This window comes from Lacerta agilis, chromosome 7, assembly GCF_009819535.1.
Source record: "Lacerta agilis isolate rLacAgi1 chromosome 7, rLacAgi1.pri, whole genome shotgun sequence".
Lineage (NCBI taxonomy): Eukaryota > Metazoa > Chordata > Lepidosauria > Squamata > Lacertidae > Lacerta > Lacerta agilis.
In genome coordinates, this window is record NC_046318.1 from 73,301,207 (window position 1) to 73,328,993 (window position 27,787).

General features: G+C 43.5%; 1 protein-coding gene across 1 annotated transcript in view; it reads left to right on the top strand.

Annotated features, from left to right (window-relative positions):
- FER1L6 (fer-1 like family member 6) overlaps window positions 1-18,987 on the top strand; it is a 111,169-nt gene extending 92,182 nt beyond the window's left edge. The window contains exons 31-41 of the mRNA XM_033155817.1: window positions 34-159; window positions 1,625-1,752; window positions 3,465-3,635; window positions 4,710-4,870; window positions 5,190-5,332; window positions 5,797-5,885; window positions 9,643-9,741; window positions 10,872-11,113; window positions 12,787-12,950; window positions 15,533-15,633; window positions 18,774-18,987. Of these exons, the coding sequence (XP_033011708.1) occupies window positions 34-159; window positions 1,625-1,752; window positions 3,465-3,635; window positions 4,710-4,870; window positions 5,190-5,332; window positions 5,797-5,885; window positions 9,643-9,741; window positions 10,872-11,113; window positions 12,787-12,950; window positions 15,533-15,633; window positions 18,774-18,960 (1,611 nt within the window). The 3' untranslated portion in view covers window positions 18,961-18,987. The remainder of the gene's footprint in view (window positions 1-33; window positions 160-1,624; window positions 1,753-3,464; window positions 3,636-4,709; window positions 4,871-5,189; window positions 5,333-5,796; window positions 5,886-9,642; window positions 9,742-10,871; window positions 11,114-12,786; window positions 12,951-15,532; window positions 15,634-18,773) is intronic.
- The last annotated feature ends 8,800 nt before the right edge of the window (window positions 18,988-27,787 follow it).

Here is a 27,787-nt window from a genome sequence, read left to right on the forward strand (position 1 = left end):
GGCACAATCTATATCCATGCTGTGTATTAACAGGGCTGTTTCTGCATATACAAAAGTCCAGAAGACGGCTGCTCAGGAGACGGAGGCCAGCCGAGGATCCTGCAGGGCATCCCTCCCAACCACTCTGTGAAAGTTCTCATCAGAGTATACGTTGTCGCAGTAAGTAAAACCGATGGTTCTGTTAGGTGCGGAGTCTGGGGCCAAAGCCTTGGACCCTGAAGCCCAGCAGGGCGTGAACAACATCAGAGAGCGGGCAGCAACTGACAGGGACGGGGTCAAGCCATGACACGCTCAATGAAGCCAAGCGCTGCATTGGCCAGACACTAGATACCTGCCAAAATGGCAGGTAGGCTGGAGCCTTGGTCAGTGCAGTGCATCGTCTGGGATTATTTATTGATCTTACTTCCCTATAAAACTATTAGTATGAAATAACAACAACAACAACAACAACAACAACAACAACAACAATTATTATTATTATTATTATTATTATTATTATTATTATTATTATTATTATTATTATTTTATTTATACCCTGCCCATCTGGCTGGGCTTCCCCAGCCACTCTGGGCAGCTTTCAACAAAATATTAAAATACAATAATCCATCAAACATTAAAAGCTTCCCTAAACAGGGCTGCCTTCAGATCTCTTCTAAAAGTTGTATAGTTGTTTGTTTCCTTGACATCTGGTGGGAGGGCGTTCCACAGGGCGGGCGCCACCACTGAGAAGGCCCTCTGCCTGGTTCCCTGTAACTTGGCTTCTTGCAGAGAGGGAACCGCCAGAAGGCCCTCGGCGCTGGACCTCAGTGAGTTAAGCACAGCTCAGTCTGTAGAGCGTGAGACTCTTAGTCTCAGGGTCGTGGGTTCGAGCCCTACGTTGGGCAAAAGATTCCCGCATTGCAAGGGGTTGGGCTCATGGCCGGATTTAGGTTTGTTCAGGCCCTAAACTACTGAAGGTAAAGGGGCCCTTTATATGTCCAGCTGTCCTTTGTCAACAACAAATTGTCACTGTTTTTTTGTGTTTAATATATGCTATATGGTAATTTATGGACCTAATAGGTATCTAAAGCCATTTGCCACTGTTGTTGTATGTAGGTTTTATTTTCTTTGTTTTTTAATCTTATATTTTGGAAATGTACATCCAGTTTTCCCCCCCTTTAATTTGTTTTGGGAGCCCCCAAGAGAGTGGGGCCCTAAGCTATAGCTTGTTTAGTTTATACGTAAATCTGGTACTGGTTGGGCTAGAAGGTGACCCTCGTGGTCTCTTCCAATTCTACAAGTCTATTATTCTAAGTATAAATACAAATTGGCACCACTACCCCTGCCCCGGAACAGTATTTCAGGATTCACATAACAATTCTTCAAAACACAGTATAGTCTACAAACAGAATAAAGAATCTTCTATTTAATGTAATATTCTATCTGCCAGTCATTTTTTTTTTTTTTTATAAATCAACATAGAATGGTTTGGTTTTCTTATGGGAAAATAGGATCAACGGAGGAAGGATTAACTAAATTAATTGAGAAAAATGAAATAATTGATGGAGCCACTTGGTTGTTGTTTTTTTACTCTCGGTTGGTTATATAGTTTGGGATATATTAATAATTTTTCCTCTTATTGTAGGCATTTAATCTTAGTCCAGCTGATCCAGATGGCAAATCAGATCCTTATATTGTGCTTAGGTTGGGAAAAACAGAAATTAAAGACAGAGACAATTATATTCCGAAGCAGCTGAACCCAGTTTTTGGAAGGTGAGTTCATTTTAAATTGTGTGATGTCCCGGATGTCATGAATTAGCTGCAGACAATTTCTCCGCCCCATTATTTAGGACAAAGTGCATTTGTTAAACATTGGTGCGTGTCTCTTTAGATGTTTGTAAATTACTGATTAAATTCTTGACAATGTGTCACATTGTCTTAATTGAAAATTATTCGGCTTTCTAGCTCATCCGGCATTTCCCCAGATTAGTTTTTTGTTGCTCCATCTCTTCTCATGCAATTGCACCGATGACCTTGACCACCATCGTCACCAAGAACGTAACCCAAGCCTGCTGCGACTATCCTACAACTAAAATGCTTAGGCCAGGTTTGCATTAGAATTGCATCGCATTTCAACCAGGATACAAATCTTAATCCAGTCTAGGGGTTGCTTTGGCCATGTAATAGGAAATAGGAAACCAAGGATATTTGTAGACTGGAGAAATGTTGGTTATTCCAGCATAAATAGGTGCCACTCTGGCGGGAAGGTACACGCCGTTTCCGTGCGCTGCTCTGGTTTTGGTGTCCTGTTGCGCCAGAAGCGGCTTAGTCATGCTGGCCACATGACCCAGAAAAACTGTCTGTGGACAAACGCCGGCTCCCTCGGGCTGTAAAGCGAGATGAGCGCCACAACCCCAGAGTCGCCTGTGACTGGACTTAACTGCCAGGGGTCCTTTACCTTTTAAAAAAAATGCATTTAGGAGATAATTTATGACGGGCGGGGGCAAGATTTCAATTGCCTAGGGGCCTCCAGAGGGTTTAATTTGACACTGTTTCTGTTGGCAACCAAGGAGGTAGCTAATATAAGTTTCTTTTTCCACTGATTGGGGGGGGGACGGACGGACGGACATGCCTCTATCATTTTCTGATCCCATTCCATTTCCTTCTCTATTTGATGTGTCAGCCATGTTGCATCCTTCCATACACACACCACCAAAACAGCCATTTGGGATTTGTTTGATTATTATTTTTTAGCTGTGGGTAGCCTGCTTCGACCCAAGACGATCATTATAAGAACTTGATAACATTTGGAAATTGGTGCCTGTTTGCTTCCATTTCTCTTTCTTCCCTGTCTCATTCTACATGTGTATTTTAAGATTCTAATACTGAGGGCAAGGTGGGTGAACTTTTGCAGGTGGGTGGAGAGGATATTGATCTGTAAGCTGTTCTGGAAGCATTTCCAGTTTTTGAGAGGGGTGTAAATGCTTTGAATTAAAAACAAAATCCCTATAACATAGAACTTGCTGGAGTGGATAGAGATGCCTCTATGTATGTAGAGAAAGAAAATACAAGAAGGTGAGTTTTGTAATGGATGTCCAGATTAAACCAAACAGATGGGGAAGCCTAGTTTAGTCACATTTTCAGCTATAACAGAAAACGAGTGTTGGTCTCACATTTCAATACTGGGAAAATTTAACTAAAGGCTGGCTGTAACACAGACATACAACCTGCAGAAGAATATTGGTTCAGGGGTTGTTTTCTGGAGTGGCCAGGAAAAAAATCATTCCAAGGATAATTTACGAAAGCTTTCCATCTCTAATTTTTTGTGATGGACTTTTTGGGTTAACTCTGTAACCTGTGCTATATTTCTATAACTTTACCACCCCACTCCTAAGCCACTTTATTCTAAATTAAGCCTCATTGATTTCAGCGAGACTTACCTGGAAGCAAGCATGACATAATTTTACCAATATTTTTTTCTGCAGGTCGTTTGAAATCCAGGCAACTTTCCCCAAGGAATCCCTGCTTTCAGTCCTGATCTACGACCATGACTTGATTGGTTCTGATGACCTCATTGGAGAAACAAAAATCGATTTGGAAAACCGTTTTTACAGCAGACATCGAGCTACCTGTGGGTTGCAGAGCCAATATGAAATGTAAGCTTCTTTCCAGACACAAGGTCTCTGTAATTGATGAATAGCCTGTGAAGTTTCAGAAAACTCCTAATGTAGGTATGGTGAACCTCCAGGCCTTGGGCTGGATTCGACTTGCAGTTGAATTTCGTTCAGCAGTCTGCATCCCTTCCTTCCCATCAGCTGTTCAAAAGGGAGCAGCTGAGAAGGAAAAGAGTTTTGGTGTTGTACAAAGTGTGCACAAAGATAAGCTGCAGAAGATTGAGGTGGGAGGGATGTCTCAGCAGAAAAAAAATATGTGTTCCTTGCAAACATGCAAAAACTTGCCCATGCAAATTGCATACAACATTTCAGATGCAGTTGCATTTTTGCAGTTCAGGTGTGCATTTGCGTTATTTGCAATTACAGAGCTGACCCACTGAAACCAATGGACCTAAGTTAACCGTGTCCATTATTTTCAATGGTTGCAAGGTTTTTAGCTGGGGCAATCAGAATAAGGTCCACTATTTGACTGCTTGATTCAGGACCCTAAACTGTGTTTTAAATTATCGACTTTTTATTTTGTTCTGTGTGTATCACAATGTTCGTTTGTTGCTATGGCCGATGGCTGACGCAAATAAAGATTCATTCATTCATTCATTCATTAATTCATTCAATGGATCTGCTTTGAGTAGAACTTAGCTGGATACAGCCTTAAAGTTCTTTTTGCCATTTGCACAGTCAAGCCAGATAAAGGGCATTGGGCAGCTTTTATTACAAATGTTGTGTTAAAAAGAAAAGTCAATTGAGAAAACGGAAGCTGAGTGGCGTTTGTTTCTAAGAATTTAATATATGCACTATAGTCTGCTGTCACTGCTGGAAGACATCCCTCCGTCAAAACAGCTGACCACCAGACTAATGTAGTCCACACCCAGGGAAAAGGTTCTCTGTCTCTCTTCTAATGGGAACTAGACGTTCTTATGGCCAGGTAGTATTCTAGAACTCATCAAAATTGAATAGTGCCTTGGCAGGAAATGTTCTCATGAACTCTATTCTGAAAGGAACGTTGGCTTTTAGAAACTGCTCCGTCCGTCCAAAACCATCTTCTCTCATTCGCAGTGAAGGGTATAATGCCTGGCGAGATGCCACCAAGCCAACCGAGATCCTGACCAAGCTCTGCAAAGAAAACAAGCTGAGTGGGCCCTACATGCAACCTGGGAAGATACAAGTGGGCGACAAGGTCTTTACAGGGCAGACTGTCTTCCAGGCAGATGAAAATGGTAACTGTGCTGAATAATGGCCTTTACAGTCTGATCTGCTGCACCACAATTTTTTTTTTTGTAAAGCAGATTGCTGGCTCTGCATTAACATACCCTCCAAGTGTCCCAATTTTCCAGGGATGGTCCTGGAATTACAAAAGCTACCCCAGCTTCTGATTTGATCCTGGAATGTCCCTGTTGCTGCCGGCCTCCTCCCTTGGGCAGCTCTTAGCAGCTGCTGGAGAGAGGAGGAGGAAGAGGCGATGCTGTTGTCGCCGCCGCCGCCAAGGCCCAGCCTCATGTGATGTAACAAGCTCGTTTTGTGCTCTTTCTTTTACAGAGGAGCCAGTGGAATCCTATGAACACCTTGCTCTGAAGGTTTTGCGTTCCTGGAACGACATCCCTGGGGTTGGATGCAAGCTGGTGCCCGAACACATTGAGACGCGGCCGATATACCACAAAGATAAGCCCGGCATGGAGCAGGTAAACGCTTTAGCCTAGATAAATGGCAAGGAAGGAAATCATGGAAAGCTGGGTGGTTCCAGGCTTGTTGCTATCTTCAGCTGGGGTTCAGTCACATACAGGCACATTTGGGTTGGGCGATTATACTTAATTGGGAGTTATCAGTATGTCTCTGAATACCAGTTGCTGACAGTCACAAGTGGGGAGAGCACTGTTGTGCTCAGATCCTGCTTACGAGCTTCCCATATGAGTATCAAGTTGCCCTAGGGGAAGCGGGTGGTGCTGTGGTCTAAACCACTGAGCCTCTTGGGCTTGCCAATCAGAAGGTCGGCGGTTCGAATCCCCACAATGGGGATGATGATAATAATAATAATAATAATAATAATAATAATAATAATAATAATAATAATAATAAATTAATCTTGCTATTCCGTAACTGAATTCACACTTCATTCACATGTGTTCTTTTGTTTTCTTTCCTGAAGGGCCGTGTGCAGATGTGGGTGGACATGTTTCCGAAGGATATGCCTCTCCCAGGGCCGCCGGTTGACATTTCACCCAGAAAACCCAAAGGGTAATTCATTACACGCTCCCCTCTGCCTGCAAATATACATTCCCTAGCTTCCTGTTAATAATATTGCATCTTCCTGAGGATGTGTAAATTGGTTGTCATGCAGCTTAAAACCTCGAGGAACTGGAACATCCTTTTCGTTTGAAATAATCTCCCTCCTACTTCCTTATCAGCAATCTTTAAAAACCTTTTTTATATATATAAAGCCTTGTAGGAGAAATGAAATTTGCAAAACACTTATTTATTAATAAAGGCAACTGTGCAAGTAGTAGCAGTGGGGGCTTATAAAAACTGAGCTTGGAGGTAAGACAGTCAGAATGGTTTGAGAATGGTTTCACTGCCCATGGAGAACCCAAACTTTTTTTCCCGGGGTCCAATGGCAGGGAGTTTGGCAGTTCTCCCCAGCTCAGACCATTAAGGCAGGAGTGGGGAAGTGGATCCAGCTGGTGGGTCAAATCCTTATCTCCCCTACCCCTTTGAGCCAAGTTTTGCAGGTGGATGTGGGGCGACCTATCTTTTAATCCCCTGATGCTGCAACAATATGATGTCACTCGTTTTTGTCTGCAAACATGGTCAGCTGATCGTTGGGGCTTGCAAAGCACCATGCATGGAGCTTTCAGTGCCTGCATAGCACTATTTGCAGAACTATGCATGCTCTGATAATTAGATGATCATCTGCATGGGAAAAGCAGGATCACTTATATACTTTTGACATCAGGTGATTGAGAGGTGGGCGGGCTGTTAGTTAAAGGTGTGGCAATTCCAGGCTCTGCATCAACAGTGAATGTGCATCAACAGAAACAGTGCCTCGGTGTTCCCCATGGTGTCACAAGGGAATCTAGGATGGTTCCTCAATTAACTGTCCCCACTTATTTCCACTCTTCAGCAGCTGTGCTTCAGCTGCCTCCCACCTCCAGATACTTAAGGGGCCATGTTGCTTGGACCCCCTAAAAAGCTGGAGATGCTTATGTTTGTCCCATTGTTCTCACTGGTCAAAGAGGTTCTGCAGGTTTTCAAAACCATATAAAAACCTGCAAGATGCATTTACCAGAGGCAAAAGTGGGATGAGATAGTGGCAGCAATCCCTATTTCAAATTACATTTCACTGTCTGAAAAATGTTTAGTCATTCTCCAGCCTTATTCTTTTCCACCGCACTTTGTCCCCATAATTATTTTATATTTTAATATTTGTTGCTCATTAACTGTCAAGAGGGGGGGGCCAGGTGACACTGTGGCTTAAACCACTGTGCCTAGGACTTGCTGATCAGAAGGTCGGCAGTTCGAATCCCTGCGACGGTGGACCCGGGTGGTGCTGTGGGTTAAACCACTGTGCCTAGGGCTTGTCGATCAGAAGGTCGGCGGTTCGAATCCCCGCAATGGGGGTGAGCTCCCGTTGCTTGGTCCCTGCTCCTGCCAACCTAGCAGTTCAAAAGCATGCCAAAGTGCAAGTAGATAAATAGGTACCGCTCCAACGGGAAGGTAAACAGTGTTTCCGTGCGCTGCTCTGTTTTGCCAGAAGCAGCTTTGTCATGCTGGCCACATGACCCAGAAGCTGTACACCGGCTAACTCGGCCAGTAACGCAAGATGAGCGCCGCATCCCCAGAGTCGGACACGACTGGACCTAATGGTCAGGGGTCCCTTTACCTTTACCTTTAACTGTCAAGAGTATTTGCACTATTACTCAAATGGTAAAGCTAGAGTCTATTGCAACAAAGTTTGCAGATTTGCCAATTGGCCCTTATTTGCCGTAAGTCACGTAAAGACGTCTGTTAGAGCCCTATAATTTGAGGTTCCTTGATCTACATAATTTGAGATAACAAAAATCTAACTTCATTGAATATGCTGCTCAGCTAGAGAGGGTGTGTTGAACGCAAAACATATAGAAAAGCCAAGGAAGGTTCAAAGCTCATATAAAACAGTGGCTTTTTGGCTGCAATTGTTTTTTTTTTGTTTGTTTGTTTTTTAGTCTGGAGTAATTTCAGAGAAACGATTAGTACATCAATTATGTTCAGTCTGAAGCTGACTCTATTAAGCTTTCGCCTCTCTCCATGAAGAATTAATGAAGGGCTAAAAAAGTAGCCTTCACAGCAGCTAAGAAGTTTCTTAATGCTATCAATAAAGCATTTTTTTCTTGCATGAAAGTTCGAAATACCAATAATGTACCTATCGGTGCAAAACATGAGATCACAGTGTCAGAAGAAGTCACATTACATTGAATTCAAACTCTCAGCGGTGACCTATGGTACAGTCCTATCATGTAACCGTAACCAAGACTGTGCTGAATGTTTGCCCATTTCAAGTATCAAGCAGAAAGTTGTGCTTGGAGATGGGAGGCAATTAACTTCTGGGAAAGCCCATAAACATGTTACTTTCTTTGATAACTGTTGCTTTTCATTTTCTCTCTTTGCTAGGGCTGTCCTAGTCTTTGCTGCTGCTTGTTCCTGGTTTAATTCCTCCCTGCTCGTTCCTAGAATATCCCAGTTAGTTAGGAATCACATTGTGAATGTATGAAAACATGACATTTGTTGCTATTTTAAATTCTCCTCAGAAAACAAAAAGAGGCAAGGCCCCATTCCCCTCCCTCACTGCCACTTTCTTTTTCTCATACTGTATATACTTGAGTATAAGCCTAGTTTTTCAGCACATTTTTTGTGCTGAAAAAGCTGCCCTCGGCTTATACTCGAGTGAGCCGGGCGGTCGGGGCGGCAAGAAAGAAGCCCTTTCTCTCCGCTCGTGCCGCCACCCGCTCTCCCCAGTCAACAGTTCCTTAAGAAGCATACAAGAACGGCGGTTCTTTACTCTCCCCAGGCAGCTTGTTCCATTCCTGAACTGCTCACATAAATGCAAACTTGGCAAAGGAGGAAGAGTAAGGAGCAGCCCAAAGGGCTGCTTTCGGGCTGCTCGTTCCTCCTCCTTCTCCACAGCAGCAAAGGTGAACCGGCTTATACTCGAGTCAATAAGCTTTCCCGGGTTTTTGTAGGAAAATTAGGTGCCTCGGTTTATATTCAGGTCGGCTTATACTCGGGTATATACGGTATTTCTTCTTGTTTAGTCATTTAGTCGTGTCTGACTCTTCGTGACCCCATGGACCAGAGCATGCCAGGCACTCCTGTCTTCCACTGCCTCCCGCAGTTTGGTCAGACTCATCTTGGTAGCTTCGAGAACACTGTCCAACCATCTCGTCCTCTGTTGTCCCTTTCTCCTTGTGCCCTCCATCTTTCCCAACATCAAGGTCTTTTCCAGGGAGTCTTCTCTTCTCGTGAGGTGGCCAAAGTCCTGGAGCCTCAACTTCAGGATCTGTCCTTCCAGTGAGCCCTCAGGGCTGATTTCCTTCAGAATTGATAGGTTTGATCTTCTTGCAGTCCATGGGACTCTCAAGAGTCTCCTCCAGCACCATAATTCAACACTACTGGGAAAACCATAGCTTTGGTTATAACAGACCTTTGTGGGCAAGGTGATGTCTCTGCTTTTTAAGATGCTGTCTAGGTTTGTCATTGCTTTTCTCCCAAGAAGCAGGCGTCTTTTAATTTTGTGACTGCTGTCACCATCTGCAGTGATCATGGAGCCCAAGAAAGTAAAATCTCTCACTGCCTCCATTTCTTCCCTTTCTATTTGCCAATATTTAGGCAGCTTAAAATTAGAATCTATCCCCGCATAATGTGACCAAATTGACTGCAAATTATATCATGTGGCACTTTGCTAATCTAACTTTGCATTCTCTTTCTCTTCTTCCTTCCCCACCCTTCTTCCTCTCCCAAGTTATGAACTGAGAGTGATAATCTGGAATACAGAAGATGTCATTTTAGAGGATGAGAATATCTTCACTGGGCAAAAATCAAGTGACATTTATGTAAAAGGGTAAGTTTGCTCAGGCACGGCCTGCGGATCTCCTCATTTATCCATTGACAGGATGAATTAATTTATGACCCGAGCCATCCATCAAAAAAAAAAAAAATGATTCACAGCTGTATTAGCAAGTTCTGTCTGTGCACACGCGTGGATGTGACAACTCTGTGGCCTTGGCATTTTGCTGCAATGGCTCACTGAGAATTCAACCCCCGACTAGAATTAAGCAGGCACAGGACTGACATGCATAGAAAATGAAGTCCTACATTTCCACGAGGAAAACTCAAAACTTGCAATAATAGGTAACCAACCAGCAGGGCCATCTTACTCATAGGCGCTAGGGGTGTGGGGCACCCAGGTGCCGGGCTCTCAGGGGCGCCAGGCCGAGAGTCTGGGGCCCGAGAGTTGAATCAGGGGAAGAGCCTGCCCATTGGTCAGAGCGCTGCGACAGGCTCTTCTGCTGCGGGCCCGTGTGTGCTGCAAGTTTGGGGGTGACCGAGCCAGCGAGACACTGAGGCAGCCGGCCGGCTCCACTATCCTGCACGCCTGGGACTGGGCAACCTGGGGGGGGGGGTGCCAGGTGGATCTTTGCATCCCGGCACCGCATATGCTTAAGACAGCCCTGCCAACCAGGATGGCTTTGAAAAGAGGATTCGACAAATATATGGAAAATAAGGATGTCATTGGCTTCTAACCCTGATGTCTATGTTCTCACCCCCAATGTCAGAGGTAATATGCACCTGAATTCCACTTTCTGGAAACTGCAGGAGGGGAGAGTGCTCTTTTTGCTTGGGTCTTGCTTGTGAGCTTCTCATAGGTATCTAGTTGGCCCAGAAGATGCGGGGCTAAGATGGGCCTGTGGCCTGATCCAGCAGATACCCCTGGTAACTCATACCTCTTTCAGATTGGGGTGGTGCACGACCATGTAAGTGTGAACTGTTGGGGCCAAAGATCACAAGAACTGCAAGCACAGTTCAACAATGGTACAGGATGCCTAGCTAATTGGTGAAATAGTCTTGGAAAAGTTAAGAGAAAGAAAATACTTTATGCATGGGATATGATGTCTTGATACAAAGGGTTGGACTAGTCCCTTCTGGCTCCATTTGAGTCTTCTTTCATGCACTCCATGTTACTTGCATCAGGTGGGTGAAAGGCCTGGAAGATGACAGGCAGGAGACGGATGTGCATTACAACTCTTTGACCGGAGAAGGGAACTTCAACTGGCGCTTCGTGTTCCCATTCCATTATCTCCCGGCCGAGAAGCAAGTGGTGGTCAGCAAGAGGGAGAACATATTTTCCTTAGAGAAGACGGAACGCAAAATCCCTGCAGAACTGGTGCTCCAGGTGTGGGATTTCGAAAGGCTTTCCTCCGATGACTTCCTTGGTAAGCCGTGAACGGAGCGGCGTGATCTGGATTTGGAACAGGGGTGGGAGTTTTGAACAAAAGACTGGCAGATTATGGGCCCTGCTTGGGTGGAATTTTGTGGGCGGTGGTGGGATACGCAAGTGGGACATCTACAGCACTGAGGAAATGCTTTAGCTTAGCTAAGAGTACCTTGCCTGCAAGTATCTCCAGGTTAGAGATGTAAACTTTTCGGGGGGAAACGAAAATTTCCGGAAAAATTGAAAAAATGCTACATTAGCACTTCTTTTTTCTTTTCCAGATTGAAAGTCGTTCTGTTACTTTAGAAACATAAAATATAACTATGGACAATTTTAATGGGCATAAAATTATCACAACTAGCATATTAAAAATATAGTGCATCCAAACAATTATTACAAACAGAATTTACTTTTAAAATAATATTTATTTGTATTTGTAACAAATGGAGCAACAATCTCCTGAACTGTTTACTAGTTTATGTGGAACAAAAAACAACAACTTCACAAAACAATTTTTAAAAATCCAGAAGTAACAATCATTCATATTTCCTCTCCACAGTATTTAAAAAAACATTCTCATAAAGAGAACTGAAGAAGGAAGTGGGACTAAGTTTCAATGAATGGGCATGAAATTTAATCAGAATCATTTTTTGAGCTGTAATTAAGTATATAATTTCAGGCCCTTTTTGTTGCTCTACATTTTCTTCTAGTGCTTTGAGGCCTAGTGAAGAGGAACAGAACCAATGCATACCACACGCATGCAAAAACAAAACTGAAACCTCCTCACACACATTAGAATAATCTGATATACCATACGTATTTTTTAGAAATGATTTATAAAATATTTGAACCCCTTATCTTAAAATATTTTATTTATCATGTTAAAATAAAACATTCCATAATCTATTTTTTATTTTTTCTATTTTTTCTATTTTTTGGGGGGGGGGGGACAAAAAAGCCTTCAGGATAAAAATGGGGAAAAACCCAGGGTTTTTTTTCAAATTTTTCCAGGGTTTTTTCCAGGCCTTCACATCTCTACTCCAGCTAGAGCTGAGAATCTCCCCTGTCTGAAACCCTGAATAACTGCTGCCAGACATTGTAGACAACAGTGAGCTAGATGGGCCAATGGACTGACTCTGTACAGTCGTACCTCTACTTACGTATCCCTCTGGATACGGAATCTTCGGGTTATGGCCGCAGCAAACATAAAAGTTTATACTTCCGGGTTTCGCCGCACGCACATGCACAGAAGTGCTCAATCGTGCCATGCATGTGCGCAGAATTGCACCTCTATTTACGTAATTTGCAGGGTGCGAATAGACCCCCAGAACGAATTGAGTTCGTATCCGGAGGGTCCACTTTATAAGGCATGTTCCTGTGTCCCAGATACAGCCTCACTTCATCATTAACTCTTAGGCTCTTGTATTAGCTGTGATGGAAGTTTCCATGCCATGCAGTATACATACAGACACATAAGGAGTTTATTTTCCATTTCCTGCATCCTCCTCTAATCCCCACAGCTACAATTACAGGAATTTATTGACAGGTTATTCACTTCCTAAGCCTGTGGGGGCTTGGCTGAATTTATCAGATTTGGAAGCCGTTCTTGGAAAGTTGCAATGTCCAGTTGGTCTCGAAACGATGCAGAATCTGACCTCTCTCGCCCTCCCCCAGGCTCCCTTGAAATGAACCTGAATGGCTTTCCTCGAGCCGCCAAGTCAGCCAAGGCCTGCGACATAAACATGGTCATGGCAACAAGTGAGGAGAACAAGATTTCCATATTTCAGCAGAAGAGGGTCAGAGGCTGGTGGCCTTTTGTCAAAGCTGGAGAGCTCACAGTAAGTAATCCAATATTACCTTTTTTTTAAAAAGCCTTTGGATAGGTCACACTGATATCACTGACAGATGCTTCTTTAAAATATGAAGGACGTGAAGACTCAAATATCGCACAGATCAGCAACATAGCAATTTGATGTGCTGTGATTCCAAAGGCTGCCTTTTTTATCATAATTGAATCCCACTCCCCATCCCCATATTCTTCTGGTTTATGATTTGTTTGTTTACTTGACTGTTTACTTTATAAGATTTCTTAGCTCCCCTTCAGCATAAGGTCCCAGAGCAGGTTATAGAAATTTGTTGTTGTTCAGTCGTTCAGTCATGTCCGACTCTTCGTGACCCCATGGACCAGAGCACGCCAGGCACGCCTATCCTTCACTGCCTCTCGTAGTTTGGCCAAACTCATGTTAGTAGCTTCGAGAACACTGTCCAACCATCTCATCCTCTGTCGTCCCCTTCTCCTTGTGCCCTCCATCTTTCCCAACATCAGGGTCTTTTCTAGGGAGTCTTCTCTTCTCATGAGGTGGCCAAAGTACTGGAGCCTCAACTTCAGGATCTGTCCTTCTAGTGAGCACTCAGGGCTGATTTCTTTGAGAATGGATAGATTTCATCTTCTTCCAGTCCATGGGACTCTCAAGAGTCTCCTCCAGCACCATAATTCAAAAGCATCAATTCTTCGGCGATCGGCCTTCTTGATGGTCCAGCTCTCACTTCTGTACATTACTACTGGGAAAACCATAATCATACAATTATAAAAGCAACCATTCCAAGCAAAACAGAACCCGGTGGTCGGGTCCCAGGTGCATCTGGTTGTCCACTGTGAAAGCAAAATGGCGGACTGGATAGGCCATTGGCCTGATCCTGCAGGCTCTTGTGTTCTTAGAGTCTAACTTCCTGTGTTACTCAGATTTCAGCGATTCGTTTCATATTGTTTTCGCATCTGCGTAGCACTGAGTAAGTGCAGATTACAGGGAGAGGGTTGTGGCAGATGAAACAACCATAATTACTCCAGAAGGATCTTTTCAGGTTGGCGATTGGGAGGAAGGTTGTGTTTATTCCCTGAGGAATCTTTCTAATACTTAAAACATGCAATTCCCCAATCACTTCCCCCCAAACCCCCCCCCCACCACAGATTTTGTACAGTCTCGTTGAATTTAACTTCCTCATCATTATTTCAGAGGATGTGTGTGTCGAAGACATCTTATCTTAATTAAATTGCAAGTGCAGGTTGTAAGATAGTCGTGAACATGCAGACTCCGTGCATCTTTTTCACACACAAAAATCCAGTTTTTTCTCTGCAGTTATAATCGTTAACCGTGTACTTTTTTAATATAGTTGCAACAAGATAATGTCAGCACTTTGAGAGATAACTCTTATTTGAGATATACTCCAAAATTTTAACTCCTGGCTTAGAAACAAAAATTTGGCAGGCTCATAATACTCTCTTCATATTCAAGGCAAGCATTAGAAGCCCAAACATTCCTTTCTGGCTCAGATTTTAATGGAAGGAGGGAGGCACAAAGGAGCACTGGGAGTTGTCATTTCCCCAGCACAACTGCCACCAGTTGCGCATTTCCCAGTGCTATTTGTGCTTTGCATGCTACAATAGCAGCATCATGACAGGCATTAGAGAGGGGAGGAAGGAGAGAGACCTCCCTCGATCCCGACCCGACCCCCCCCCCCACCATGGGAACAGCAACAAAGATAAATGCGGTTGGAGGCCCAGTGGAGAGGTTGGGGGAGAAATTGGACCTTATTGTGTTCCCTCTGAAACAATCCTTCGTGCAAGAAGGTCTGAATTGGGCTTGGAATAAGCTGGGCTATTTTCTGAATATTGGGAAAATAATTTGCAAATGCAAATTTAATGTAAGAATAAACGTTAAAAGTGAAGTAACACAGGGACACAGGGAACAGATAGATAATACTTTATTCGGCTATAAGCCCTCAAGGTAAAACAAATCAATAAATAAAAACAGCATTTTACATTCTAAAATATCAACTAAAATATTTCAACGCATAATCTCCTTCGCATTACGTACAAGCTCTAGATGTACCGTATTATGGCCTTAAAGATAAAGATGGAACATAATTTACTAGATTTTTAATAGTCATGAAGCATTCCATGAAGTCTTTTATATGAAAGAACTGAAATCAGGAATCTGGCAACCTGTAATGTTCTATAAGAGTCAATGTCCTGGAGCAGATAAGCTAGATGCAATTCAGGTGGTTTAGCAACAATTTCCAGAATGAATGAACTCAGAATCCTTTATCGGGGAACAATGTATAAAGGGCGATTTAACAAGATATGGTAAAGGGATGCTAACACAGGGAACAGCCTCGTGGTCAGACTTCCAACCAAAAATTAATTTAATGCTTAATTGTTTAAGAATTAATTGCTAGTCATTCATAATTAACTTGTAATTATTGGTGGTTATTGTGATTAATGGTTAATAATTTTAGCCCTCTCAACTTATGACTTCATAGTACCCATTTTCTAAAGAGCTCTCAAATGCTAGTCAATGAAGAACTCATTGTGTGCTATTTACATATCGTGAATCCAAACAGGCTCTCTTTCTCAATCTAGGGCAAAGTGGAAGCTGAGTTCCATTTAGTCACGGCAGAGGAAGCCGAGAAAAATCCCGTGGGCAAAGCTCGGAAGGAGCCGGAACCTTTGGAAAAACCCAAGTAAGTGAGGTTGCCATGTGTATGCATGCATTTGAAGATCTGTGAGAAAATCTCTGAGTTGGATGTTCAAAATGAAATGTCGGGAAATATGAATTATTATTATTATTATTATTATTATTATTATTATTATTATTATGACTATGACTGTAAGAAGAGCCTGCTGGAGCAAAGCCCAGGATTCTGTTCTCACATTGGCCAACCTTTTGTTTCTGAGAAGCCCACAAGCTGGGCGTGAGGGCAACAGAACTCTCCGACTCTTGATATTGCCTCCAAGGTAGTACAAAGCCATCACACCTAGTAGACACTGACAGCTTCATCCTCCACTAATTTGTCCAATCTCCTTTCAAAACTGTCCAGCTTGGTAGCCATCACTATATCTTGTGGCAGTGAGTTCCATGTGGCAAATCAGCTTGCCTGGTCTCCCAGGCTCTATAGACGCAACATGGACACCACAGCAAGGAAATGGCTTCTCCGTTCCTAAGCAAACACTCGTTCGTTCGTTCGTTCGTTCGTTCTTTATACACAAAGCAGCACATATCTCTTTGGCCAGAACTTCCCATTGCTTCACCTGCCCAGATGAGGGCATAGGAGGCAACTGTCCAAACTTGACAGTTACAGTTAGTTCCCCTTTCTGGGCTCAGAGCCCAGCACCCCAAACCCACAGATAAGGATGGCATCAAATTGCACACTGCTGGTTATCCAAATTAATATGGTGTCCTCACCAATCCCATGTAAATACAGCATTCTTTAACAGCAGCCCTGTTGTCAGAACTTCCAATAATCTCATTTTACGGCTGTTCCCCCCACCCCACCCCGAGGCTATGCATAAAGTGGAGGTTGTGCTTCGTGACCTCGACACAGTGGCGATATCTGTTATTTAATTATAAAATGCACGATGCTGGACCAGCTTAAAAGGGTGGACGATGCCATTAATCCCCATGACATAGTATTTTAATTTTTGCGCTCTTACTGTGGCCTCCGCAAAAGCCTGGAAGGGAGATTGGAATAGCTGAGGCTCTCCAAGAGTGCTGCGTAGCTCTCTTTCTCTCTCTCTCTCTCTCTCTCTCTCTCACACACACACACACACACACACACCGCTGACTTAGGAAGAAATTACATGCTACAAGGCAAATGAGCCGAACCTAAAGTTTGGTATGGAGAGGCATAAGCAAGGAAGATGTGGCAGATGCTTGTGGGATGGGCCTGGCCCATATTCACTGATTCTCCCTTGCAGGTATCCCTATTCCCAGCTGTTTTATAGCTCCCCTACCCGCAACCCCAGCCAGATTCTGAGACCAAAAATAAACACAGCAGTATGGAAAGTTACTGGAGTGTGCATTTTGGTTAAGGGTGGGGGAATTTGGGGCATGCCAGATGTTGTTGGACTACAGCTCCCATCATCCTTGACCTTTGGCCATGCTGGCTGGAGCTGACGGAAACTGGAACCTACCATATAGAGAAGCCACCAAGTTCCTTGTGCCTGATTTTGCTAACAGAGCCTGCTATATGCTTCTTCATACAAGGTGCAGGGAACAAACAAGGACAGGCAGTTGCCTTCCTGCCATTTGTGGCTGGGGTGGGGCTACCCAGAAGCATCTATGTAGCAGTCCCAGTTTATGGGTGCCCAGCAGCGTGCCAGCATGACATCATGATGTGATATTGCACTAGGACGCCATGACGTCATGTGCCCTGCAGTGGCGCCTGGGGACCCCAGATGTTGTGTCCGACACCCCACGAGGCCTCAGACACCACCTCTGAGGCCCTGTGAGGTTTCGGACATGACTTTGGTGCTTCACGAGGCACCGGAGGTTGCGTTGGAGGCCTTGGACACCATCTCCAAGACCCTGCGAGGCCAAAGGTCTTGAGAGCCAGTGTGGTGTAGTGGTTAAGAGCGGTAGACTCATAATCTGGGGAACCGGGTTCGCGTCCCCACTCCTCCACATGCAGCTGCTGAGTGACCTTGATCTACTCACACTTCTTTGAAGTCTCTCAGTGTTTGTTGTGGGGGAGGAAGGGGAAGGAGAATGTTAGCCGCTGTGAGACTCCTTCGGGTAGTTATAAAGAGGGATATCAAATCCAAACTCTTCTTCTTCAAACACTACCCCTGAGGCCCTGGACATAACTTCTGGTGCATTGCGAGGCACTGAGCACCCATAAAAAAATGTGTGTGCTTGGGCCCTCAGGGCACCAGTGAGCAGCTCTTTCCAATTCACTCTTGCCTGCAAGAAGAAGAAGAAGAAGAGTTTGGATTTGATATCCCGCTTTTCACTACCCGAAGGAGTCTCAAAGTGGCTAACATTCTCCTTTCCCTTCCTCCCCCACAACAAACACTCTCTGAGGTGAGTGGGGCTGAGAGACTTCAAAGAAGTGTGACTAGCCCAAGGTCACCCAGCAGCTGCATGTGGAGGAGAGGAGACGCGAACCCGGTTCCCCAGATTACGAGTCTACCGCTCTTAACCACTACACCACACTGGCTCTCCACACTGGCTCTGCAATAGTGGGATGGCTTCTGCAACAACCCCAGTGGAACCTGAAGTTGCACTGTGTTGCACAGCCAGCTCGAATAGTTTTTTGGGTGGGGTCCTGGCATGGGAATTGCCTCCATGTGGTCAGGGTCCTATGCTCCACTTGTTGCAGCTACTACATGAGATGGGGGCGGGGGGGGGAGATGTCATGACAGACATGGTCAGTTGGCAGGCATTGCATGTACAAGGTCCCAGGTTCAATCCCAGCATATTTCCATGGAGGGGTTTTGGAATGTTCCCTGAGCCTTTGCTGCAGATAAAGGATAAAAGATTTGTTGTTGCCATTCTCCCACTGTGCAAGATAAGGCCGACTCTTCCATTCAGCCTTATTTTCCTTCCTATCTTAATTGACTGCTCAAACTTGTGCGACTCTGAAAAGCATGTAGGAGAGAGAGATGCATTATAACAGCCTGTTTTGGTTTTGTTTTTTACAAAAACGTACGGGAAATGGGGGATCTGTATCTTGCCCCAGTTCTCATAGTGATGAAGTTTTCGCCCAGTTTCAGTTCCAATGCCTTCCTGAGATTAAAATGATAATGCAATTACTTTGGATAAATATGAATCTGACAAAATTAATATGTTCTCTCTTTCCCTTCCTCCCCTTTTCTGATTTAGCCGGCCAGACACTTCCTTCTCCTGGTTTGTGAATCCTTTCAAGTGCTTTTTCCATCTCATCTGGAGAAATTACAAGAAATACATCATCATCGCCCTATTCCTACTTATCCTGGTTGTATTCTTAGTACTTTTCATCTACACTCTGCCTGGCGCCATCAGCCGTAGGATTGTTGTAGGGAGTTCTTAGGAGAGCTCTCTGCTCCATTATGGCACGACCATGGGTTTTTTTTAAAAAAAAATCAATAAATAAACTCAGTTCATTTTAACGATGCTCAGAATAACACATCACCCTGTACTGTAGGATATTCAAGTGTACTCCTTATAAGGGTGGGCAGATCTGTCAATTTTTGTTTCTCGTTTCTTCCAATCTTAAACGTGAGATTTCCACATTTCCGTATCAGTTGTGCAGAACTATGCCACTGGCAATAACATTTGGAAGTGAAATGCTGGGTTGAAAATTCAGTGTAAATATTAGGAATCTCCGAATTTCCTGTTCCAGTTTGGATACAATCCAGGACAACTGGTTTATTTTGCTGGATGCCAATGAAATATCTGCAAACCTGATAGGTCTGCTGTGTTCCAGACCAGGGGTCCTTTGTGCTACACCTAAGCTAAGCTCTGGCAGGTTGATGGTGACATTGGCAGCCCATGCCAAGCTTCAGTCAGGTACCTTGTTGCTACAATTACACAGATGGCAAATTTCTGGCTTAATCCAGAGGATTCAGGAGTCCATAAAAATGCAGGATGCTGTCAAAATCTGTATCTGAGTTGCTGAATGTTACGTATTTGCGTGGTTGCTTATGTTGTTGTGATTTCAGGGGGACTTAAGCACCAATAACTTTCTCAAGCATGTAGCTATTCCTTGCAATCCAAAGAATGCAGTCTGCATGTTGCCAAGAAGAGGGCTATAAAATCTGGATCACTTGTATTATGTATGCAAAAATCTGCACATGTTGTAATATTAATGGAGGGAATCCAAAAACTGTCAGGAAACGGCCTCTACTCACAAGTAGAACCCTGGCAGAGACACATGCCCAACTGGCATGTTCCCTTCTTTCTGGACGATCGTTCGGGAGCTTCTCAGCCTCTTCAGCCCCCGGACATGATAGTGATTGATGTGGGAGTACATCAACACACTCTTAGGCATCCGCAGAGGTTTGCGCAGTTGCATAACAGACCACAGCAACTCAGCATGTTGGCTAACCTACTTTATTACATATACACACAGGCAGAGCTCTTCAACATGGCTCCCTCTCTCTCTTGCATCAGACAGCAAAAAGAGAGAACAATGGACAATAGTCCTACTTCAAGGAAACACAGTAAGACAAAACACCCTGTCTTCCGTCACTTCCCACTTCCCCATGACTACACACAGGGGAATGAATCTCTCAACAAAAACATGGTTCCATTTCTGCAAAATTCATGCACATCTATTTGCTCAACAACATGCATATAACTCTTGTATTGCACTTGTAGTGTGTTCTGCATCATGGGTGCTTTGGTATAAATAATTAACTACCGTGTACATTAAATATGAAATAGCATTCAATGTATAAAAGATTCTTTGCAATTACACTGTATTTGTGTTGTCTCTCTGTGTGACCCCCCCCACCCCCCAAATGTTGCTGCCACTATTGCCGTGCTTTATTTCCGAGATATATTTTTTTTTATGAAAACAAAAGGAAGCCAGCAGACCTTAAAAAGTGATGGCTCAAATCATTTCAGGAGAAATAACTGTATTGTGCCTGGAGGAACCCAAAATAACACATGCTCACCAGTGAAAAATGAGGGGAAATGAAAGCGCAGAGAGAGCTAGTTTTTATTGGGAGCTGGAAGACAGATGGAGAATTAATGGGGAGAGAGGAAAATTCAGAAGTGCTTGCAGGGAACATCTACTGCAGATGCACTGCGAAAACATTTGCACAATGTGTGGGCCTTTGGTGCAAAAGATCGCAGCAAAGGTAGCGGCAGTTAAGTGGTGAAGCAAATGGGCAGAGTGCAGGTACGTGGCAGTATAGGCAGAATAACTTCCATAAGCAAAGTTATTTAACTGGTTCTTATTGGCAAGTTAGAAAAAGGATCCAACAAAGGTTGGAATAGTTGAAACTGAAACACCTCATTGAACAAACTCTGGTGTTTCTAAACAATAACTTTAGGCACAGCTTTGGCCACAGCTACAGGTAGGAACAGGGACGCGGGTGGTGCTGTGGGTTAAACCACAGAGCCTAGGGCTTTTCGATCAGAAGGTCGGCGGTTCGAATCCCCACAACGGGGTGAACTCCCGTTGCTCGGTCCCTACTCCTGCCAACCTAGCAGTTCAAAAGCACGTCAAAGTGCAAGTAGATAAATAGGTACCACTCCAGTGGGAAGGTAAATGGCGTTTCCGTGCACTGCTCTTGTTCGCCAGAAGTGGCTTAGTCATGCTGGCCAGTGGCCACATGACCCGGAAGCAGTACGCCGGCTCCCTTGGTCAATAAAGCAAGATGAGCGCCACAACCAGTCGTTCACGACTGGACCTAATGGTCAGGGGTCCCTTTACCTTTATCTTTACAGGTAGGATATAAATGTCTCAATCTGGCACAGCTAACTCAGGTGCAAAGAGGGATGTTTTACTCTTGCCCATGAGAAAGGTCTATATAATTGTGATTCTTTCCTTCTATAGCTGGCAGCCGCAACTCACTATGTGAATAGAAAACAAAATAAAAAATAAAAAAAATTCCTTCCAGTGAATACAGTAGTACCTTGGTTTTTGAACAGCTTAGTACTCGAACGTTTTGCCTCCCAAACACCGCAAATCTGGAAGTGACTGTTTGTGGACTATTTTTGGAAGCTGAACATCCAATGGAGCTTCCTGCAGCCAATCAGAAGCCACACTTTGGTTTCTGAACATTTTGGAAGTCGAACGGACTTCCGGAACGGATTCCATTTGACTTCCAAGGTATGACTGTATTTGTGTACGGATACAAGAGATCACCAACCTTTTTCAGCCCATGGGCATATTTGCAAAGTCGGGAAACTGTTGAGGGCACAACACACACACACACACCACAACCTATTGGCAACAATTGAATGATTCTTCCAAGATTAATTTCACCAATAGAAGGGGTTTTAGGGGAGTCCTTTCTGTGGGGTGCACTGCAGTCAACATGAAGGTATGCAAACTTCATTGAAGTCTCTATGGCATCATGTAGGGGAGAAACACAAAGCCACAAGTACTCAGACAACAGTCTCTGATATATGTCTTGACATCATCTGTTTTTTACTCATATCTTAGAAGAGGAGAGAAACTCCAGAAAATGGATCTACAGGTCTTGAACCTTCCCATGTCTTTAGGTTCTTTTAATTACATTGTTAATTCATTTATAAGTGTATTGATTTTCCACTGATGCGTTTGCCACCCTGGGCTCCTTTGGGAGGAAATGCAGGATAGAAATTTAATAGCATCACATTTACTCTTATTTATTTATCTCAAGCATGTTTATACTTCGGTTCATAAACAAACACTTAATGAGCCCAGCAGACCTTCAGGCAGCCTACAAGATTAAACAATGAAGCAATTAAAATGAAAAGCCTGCCCTCTCTGCTTGCTGCTCAAGACATTGCCCCGCTTCCATTCCACTTGGGGTTTGATGGCCAGACGGGGAGATGCTGGCACTTTGCCCAAATAACCACTGCACTGAGAGTCCTCTTGGATTCTCATACATTTGCGTACAAAAGTGCAAAAGGCTTTGATATCTCACCCTTGATTCTGATACATGTGCTAGACTTTTTGGACTGATGGCCGCATGGAGAGATGTGGTTGCTGGGCATCAAATTTAATAAATTTGAATAATAATAATAATAATAGGATTAGGAAATATAATCTCTTGTGGGTCAACAAAGGTGAATTGATCCTTTGGGCAAAGAACAGCTCGGGTTTTTTGTTGAAATTGGGTATTTTTATCTCCAACAGCGTTGCTTAATGGTTTGTTTTGTTTTCATATGAGCATTTCCACTGGGGTTTTTTAAAAAAATGGTTATTGTTTCCATCAAAATAGAGAATTCTTACATTCAGATTGCTGCTATAGAACACTAGGGAATAAGTCATCACCATTGATCATTGCCTCTGCTGAGATGCTATCCCACAGTAGGGAAGATTTGCTGGCAGAGCTAAAAGGCAATGATCCATGGCACCTCACTGTGGGGTGGTGGATTTTTATCAGTTGTATATAGTTAGGGCTAAGTCACACTTACCTTTTGCCACAGCCTTTCCAGGTACAGGACCACACATTAAAGCGCCTCATCCAAACATGTTTTTTTTTCTCCATTTTAGCTCAGAACTTCCCCCTCAAAAGCCTGCTCTTCAGTGCTTAATCTGAGCAAATTTGGGTTCCCCGTGGATTGTCATTTTCTCCAAACGAGCTTTAAAAAGCAGAGCAGAAAAGAGGATGCTCAGACATGGCGAAAGACTTTCTTAGGGGTATTCAAGGAACCCACCATCTTGACTTAGTAAAAGCAGGAAGCGGTGCCATATTGAATGGTTGGTGCAACGAACCTCCCTTTCACACTCCCCTCCCCTGTTACTAAGTTTATTTTTTTTTATTTTTTTATTGCTCAGGTGTTCCGGGTCAGACTAATTAGCCACCCCACCTGTCCCTCGGAGGTCCGTCAATGAAGTAAGCTCCCTGGTAGTTACAAAACGGGAGTATCTTAGTAACCGGAGTGTATTTGTCCAGCTGCCGCGGCCGTTTATAATCATTGCTCTGGGCTTCAGGGGTTAAACACCTTATTGCCTACAGCCCCAGGGTCTCTCTCTCTAGATCCCTCACTGTAGCAGTCTGCTAAACCCTTTTAGCAACTCAGTGGCATACACAATGTTTCAGCCCGCTGGCCCCTCCTGAGTGAAACCCCTAAGACACAAACTAACACCCCGCAGGATAATTTGGACTCTTCCCTGGGTTCACCTCTTCATGAGCAGTTATAACCCGCTGGACCCAAAAATTGATGACACTGGACCCAAAAATTGATGACAACTGACTTATAGCAACAAAACTAGTCTTTCTTTTCTTTTTAGAGCATAACGGTTTCAGAGAATCAAAAGTTTAAACGTAGTTTCATAACAGCATAAAAGGTTTTCTATTCAGTATAACATACTAAACCTTCGACCTAGCCTAACCTACCCACCACTATCCTGGTCTCTAACCCTCTCTCCCTCAGTCACCACTCACTCCCTCTTTCTCCCTCCTGACCAACTGCCGCTCCCTCCTTTTAAAGGGCTAAAGTCCCGCCTCCTGCGAGTGAACTGCCACTCAAACAGACGGAATCTTAACTCTTCACACGCTGGGGTTTCTGACCATACCCTGCCTAAGGGCAGATCCGTTACATTGGGGAGGGGGCATAGATCTAAGAAATTAGTTAGAGGGATGCACAGCTCTGAACTTCCAGTAACATGCTGCAACACTGTACTGAAGGGAAGGTCCCATGGGATTTCGGGACTCTGCATGAAAAAATGAGAAGCCGTGATGGTGTAGTGGTTAAGAGCGGTAGACTCGTAATCTGGTGAACCGGGTTCGCGTCTCCGCTCCTCCACATGCAGCTGCTGGGTGACCTTAGTCTAGTCACACTTCTTTGAAGTCTCTCAGCCCCACACACCTGACAGAGTGTTTGTTGTGGGGGGAGGAAGGGTAAGGAGAAAGCCGCTTTGAGACTCCTTCGGGTAGTGATAAAGCGGGATATGAAATCCAAACTCTTCTTCTCCTTAAGGGTTTTTGTGGCAGTCCTGGCATCTTCTGGGCGTTTGGAGGCTATGGGTTTTGAACTACCATACCTACCATGCTCTGTCCTGTATATATTTGGCTAATTCTTCTTAAAGTTGTATGAACGAGATTGTTGTAGGTCCTGGGCCACCGTTTCCTCTCCTAGCCTCATCCATACGCCAAACAAATAACACCAGTGCTCTCTTCCCCAAAAAGCTGATTCAGCCCTTCAAGAGTGTATCAGCTTCAGAATTGACTCTAAAATCTTTCACAATACCAATAATCACCAGTGAATGTAGAGTGGACATCTTGTCAGGGCCTGCTGATGGGGGCCTCAGCTCTTTCACCTTGTGGAGGGGCAAGCATGACTGAACAGAGAAATCAGAAGTGCACAGCAACAATTTTTTTTCCATTTGCAATCACGCTAAAATTTTTTTGCTAACTATCATAAAGTCAGAACCAGTGCTTTTTTCTGGGGAGACACAGGGGTTCGCGTACCCCTGAACATTTTGTGAATCTTGGTACTTTTGTCCATTTACTTTATTTCTTTTTCCCGATTTGAACTATAAAATGGTGGTTTTCTTGAGTCAAAATGAGAGCACCCCCAACCATTTTTTAAAGGAAAAAAAAGCACTGGTCAGATCTAATGAAAAGAAGCAAGGGAAATGGTCTTAAGCGGAACGCTTTGATTCTTTGGCAAGACATAATATAAGTTGTGGAGATTTTAATAGTAATAGCATCAAGTGGAACAGATCATCGAGCTTGACTTCCACAGCCACTGACCACCATGAATCAGCATTGGCAGGACTAGCAGCAACAGCAGCAGATATCTTCTGTGCTTATGATAATATTTTAGCCTCTTGTTAATTATGTGCATTTTATATTTGACTTCCTTTAAGCAACGTTTTCTTTTGAAATGCTAAAGATTCAATTTTTTTGTTAACTTTGCTTTCATTAAATGCACCCCCTTTGTGAAATGTTTTATTTTGAAATCTTTAAGATAATATTTTAGTTTCCTGTTAATTGTGTTGCTTTGAATATATACTTTCTTCGGGAATGTTTTACTCTGAATAGTTTTATTCGACGTTTCAATGTGTTCTAAACCCCTTCAGGTTTTTTTTGGCTTAAAAATATAAAGCAGTATATAAATGAAATTAACAACAACAACAACAACAACAACAACAACAACAACGGCAGGAAAGTGAAGCAGCCATTGATGTCTTTTCAGTCTCAATTGCAGTCAAAGCAAAATGTAGAATCCTGCCCCCCAAGTTCAGTTTGGTCCTTCCTCCCTTCTTCCCTTCCTTCCTCCCTCCCTTCCTTCTTCACTCCCTCCCTCCCTCCCTCCCTTTTCATTTCTTGCAGTTTGTGCTGCTTGCTAGCACCGTCAACACCTTGAACAATTTTGTCCCCTGCTGAGTGAAATTTGTCACACTCCATATTTCTCCCTTGGGCAGGCAGCCTTCTCAAAGCATTTGCCCAACTCTTCCCCCTTCTTCCTCCTTTCCTATGGAGCACATTTCCTGAGTGCGGCCAGAGACGCTTTCCATCTTCCCCGAACTCCTGTCAACGGATCCTACGACTGTTTGACGATAAGTGGAAAGAGTTCTTTAAAAATAGACAAAGCTAGACAGATGGCTGGTATCAAGCCAGAACCTGTGTAAAAAGGTCTTGTTCGGTTACTGCTTATAGTGTAGCTACAAATGCATAGGTTGATAGCAGCGGGGAAGCTGGTCGGGGAAAATGTCTTGTTGATGAAAGACTTGGAAGTTGGCCATTTTTTTATAGAGACGAGTCATTGGTTCACAGGGTTGTTGTGAAGATAAATCTGAATATTGCAGTGCAGTTCTTCAACCAACTCACAGTAAGACCTGTTTGACAGGGGAATGGACTCCCTTGGAAGGTGGTGGACTCTCCTTCAGTTGAGGTTTTTAAACAAGGTTGGATGGCCATCTCTCAGGGATTCTTTAGCTATGTTTGCTGCATTGCACGGGGGGTTGGACTAGATGACCGTCAGGGTCCCTTCCAACTCTACAGTTCTATGATTCCATCAAATAGCTTACAAAAAAAATTATACAGGTAACTTGCAAACTATGCACATTTAACTTGTGCACATTCAACTTTATGTGCTTGGCAAATAATAATAATAATTTTAAAAGGGGGAGGTGGTGTCCAGGAAAAAAGACTTTGGCAATCCTACCCTCCATTGAACTCAATGTGTTTGGATTATATCCTATTTTGGCTTTAGATGCTATCTTGCATAAGTTGAGAATCACCTGCATATGCATATATTAGGCAAAAGTGTACAAATGCATATCATCATGAAAATTGTGTGCGGAGTACGTTACATTACGGGAAATTGCTTGCAATTTTTTCTTCATTTTATTTAAAAACATTTAAAACATTTAAAAACATAAAGCTTAAGGTCACATTTAGTTTGGTGCTTGGTGTCTGGGAGGAAAGCAAGCAAGTGGCCAAATTTTAGGGAAGTGAACATCCTGCTGGAACAGGGCATGCCATTTTAAGGGGTGAAAAAATGCAAATTTCTTCAGTGAGGGGTCTAAAATATGTTTTTGGGTGTGCGGAATTAAAATCTTCTATTATATTTGTGACTGGATAACTTTTGGCTTGGTAAGCCTATGTTTGATGAAGAAGCACATAAACTGCTTTTGGAAAACCGATTAATTTTAATTTTCCCTTCTGAAAAGTCAGATAATGCTAAATATAACAACAACAACAACAAACAACAACAACAACAACAACAACAACAACAACAACAACAACTTCAAATACTTGGCAATCATTTTAATGCTTCCTTCCTATGCAATTTTAAAAACACATTTTTCTTACCAAGCAAAACTAAATCATATTAATTTCGCCAAAATACCTTTTGAATTCCCAGCTCTTTGGAATTCGAAAGTTGAAAAATTCAACACGCCCTAGGAGTGCATAGGTTCTGCCATGGATTAGGGTAAAGGGAGCAGCGGGGGGAAGAAGAGTTTGGATTTGATATCCCGCTTTATCACTACCCGAAGGAATCTCAAAGCGGGTAACATTCTCCTTTCCCTTCCTCCCCCACAACAAACACTCTGTGAGGTGAGTGGGGCTGAGAGACTTCAAAGAAGTGTGACTAGCCCAAGGTCACCCAGCAGCTGCATTTGAAGGAGCGGAGGCACGAACCCGGTTCCCCAGATTACGAGTCTACCGCTCTTAACCACTACACCACACTGGCTTACAAAAAAAAATTATACAGGTAACTTGCAAGACAGGAGGGCATGC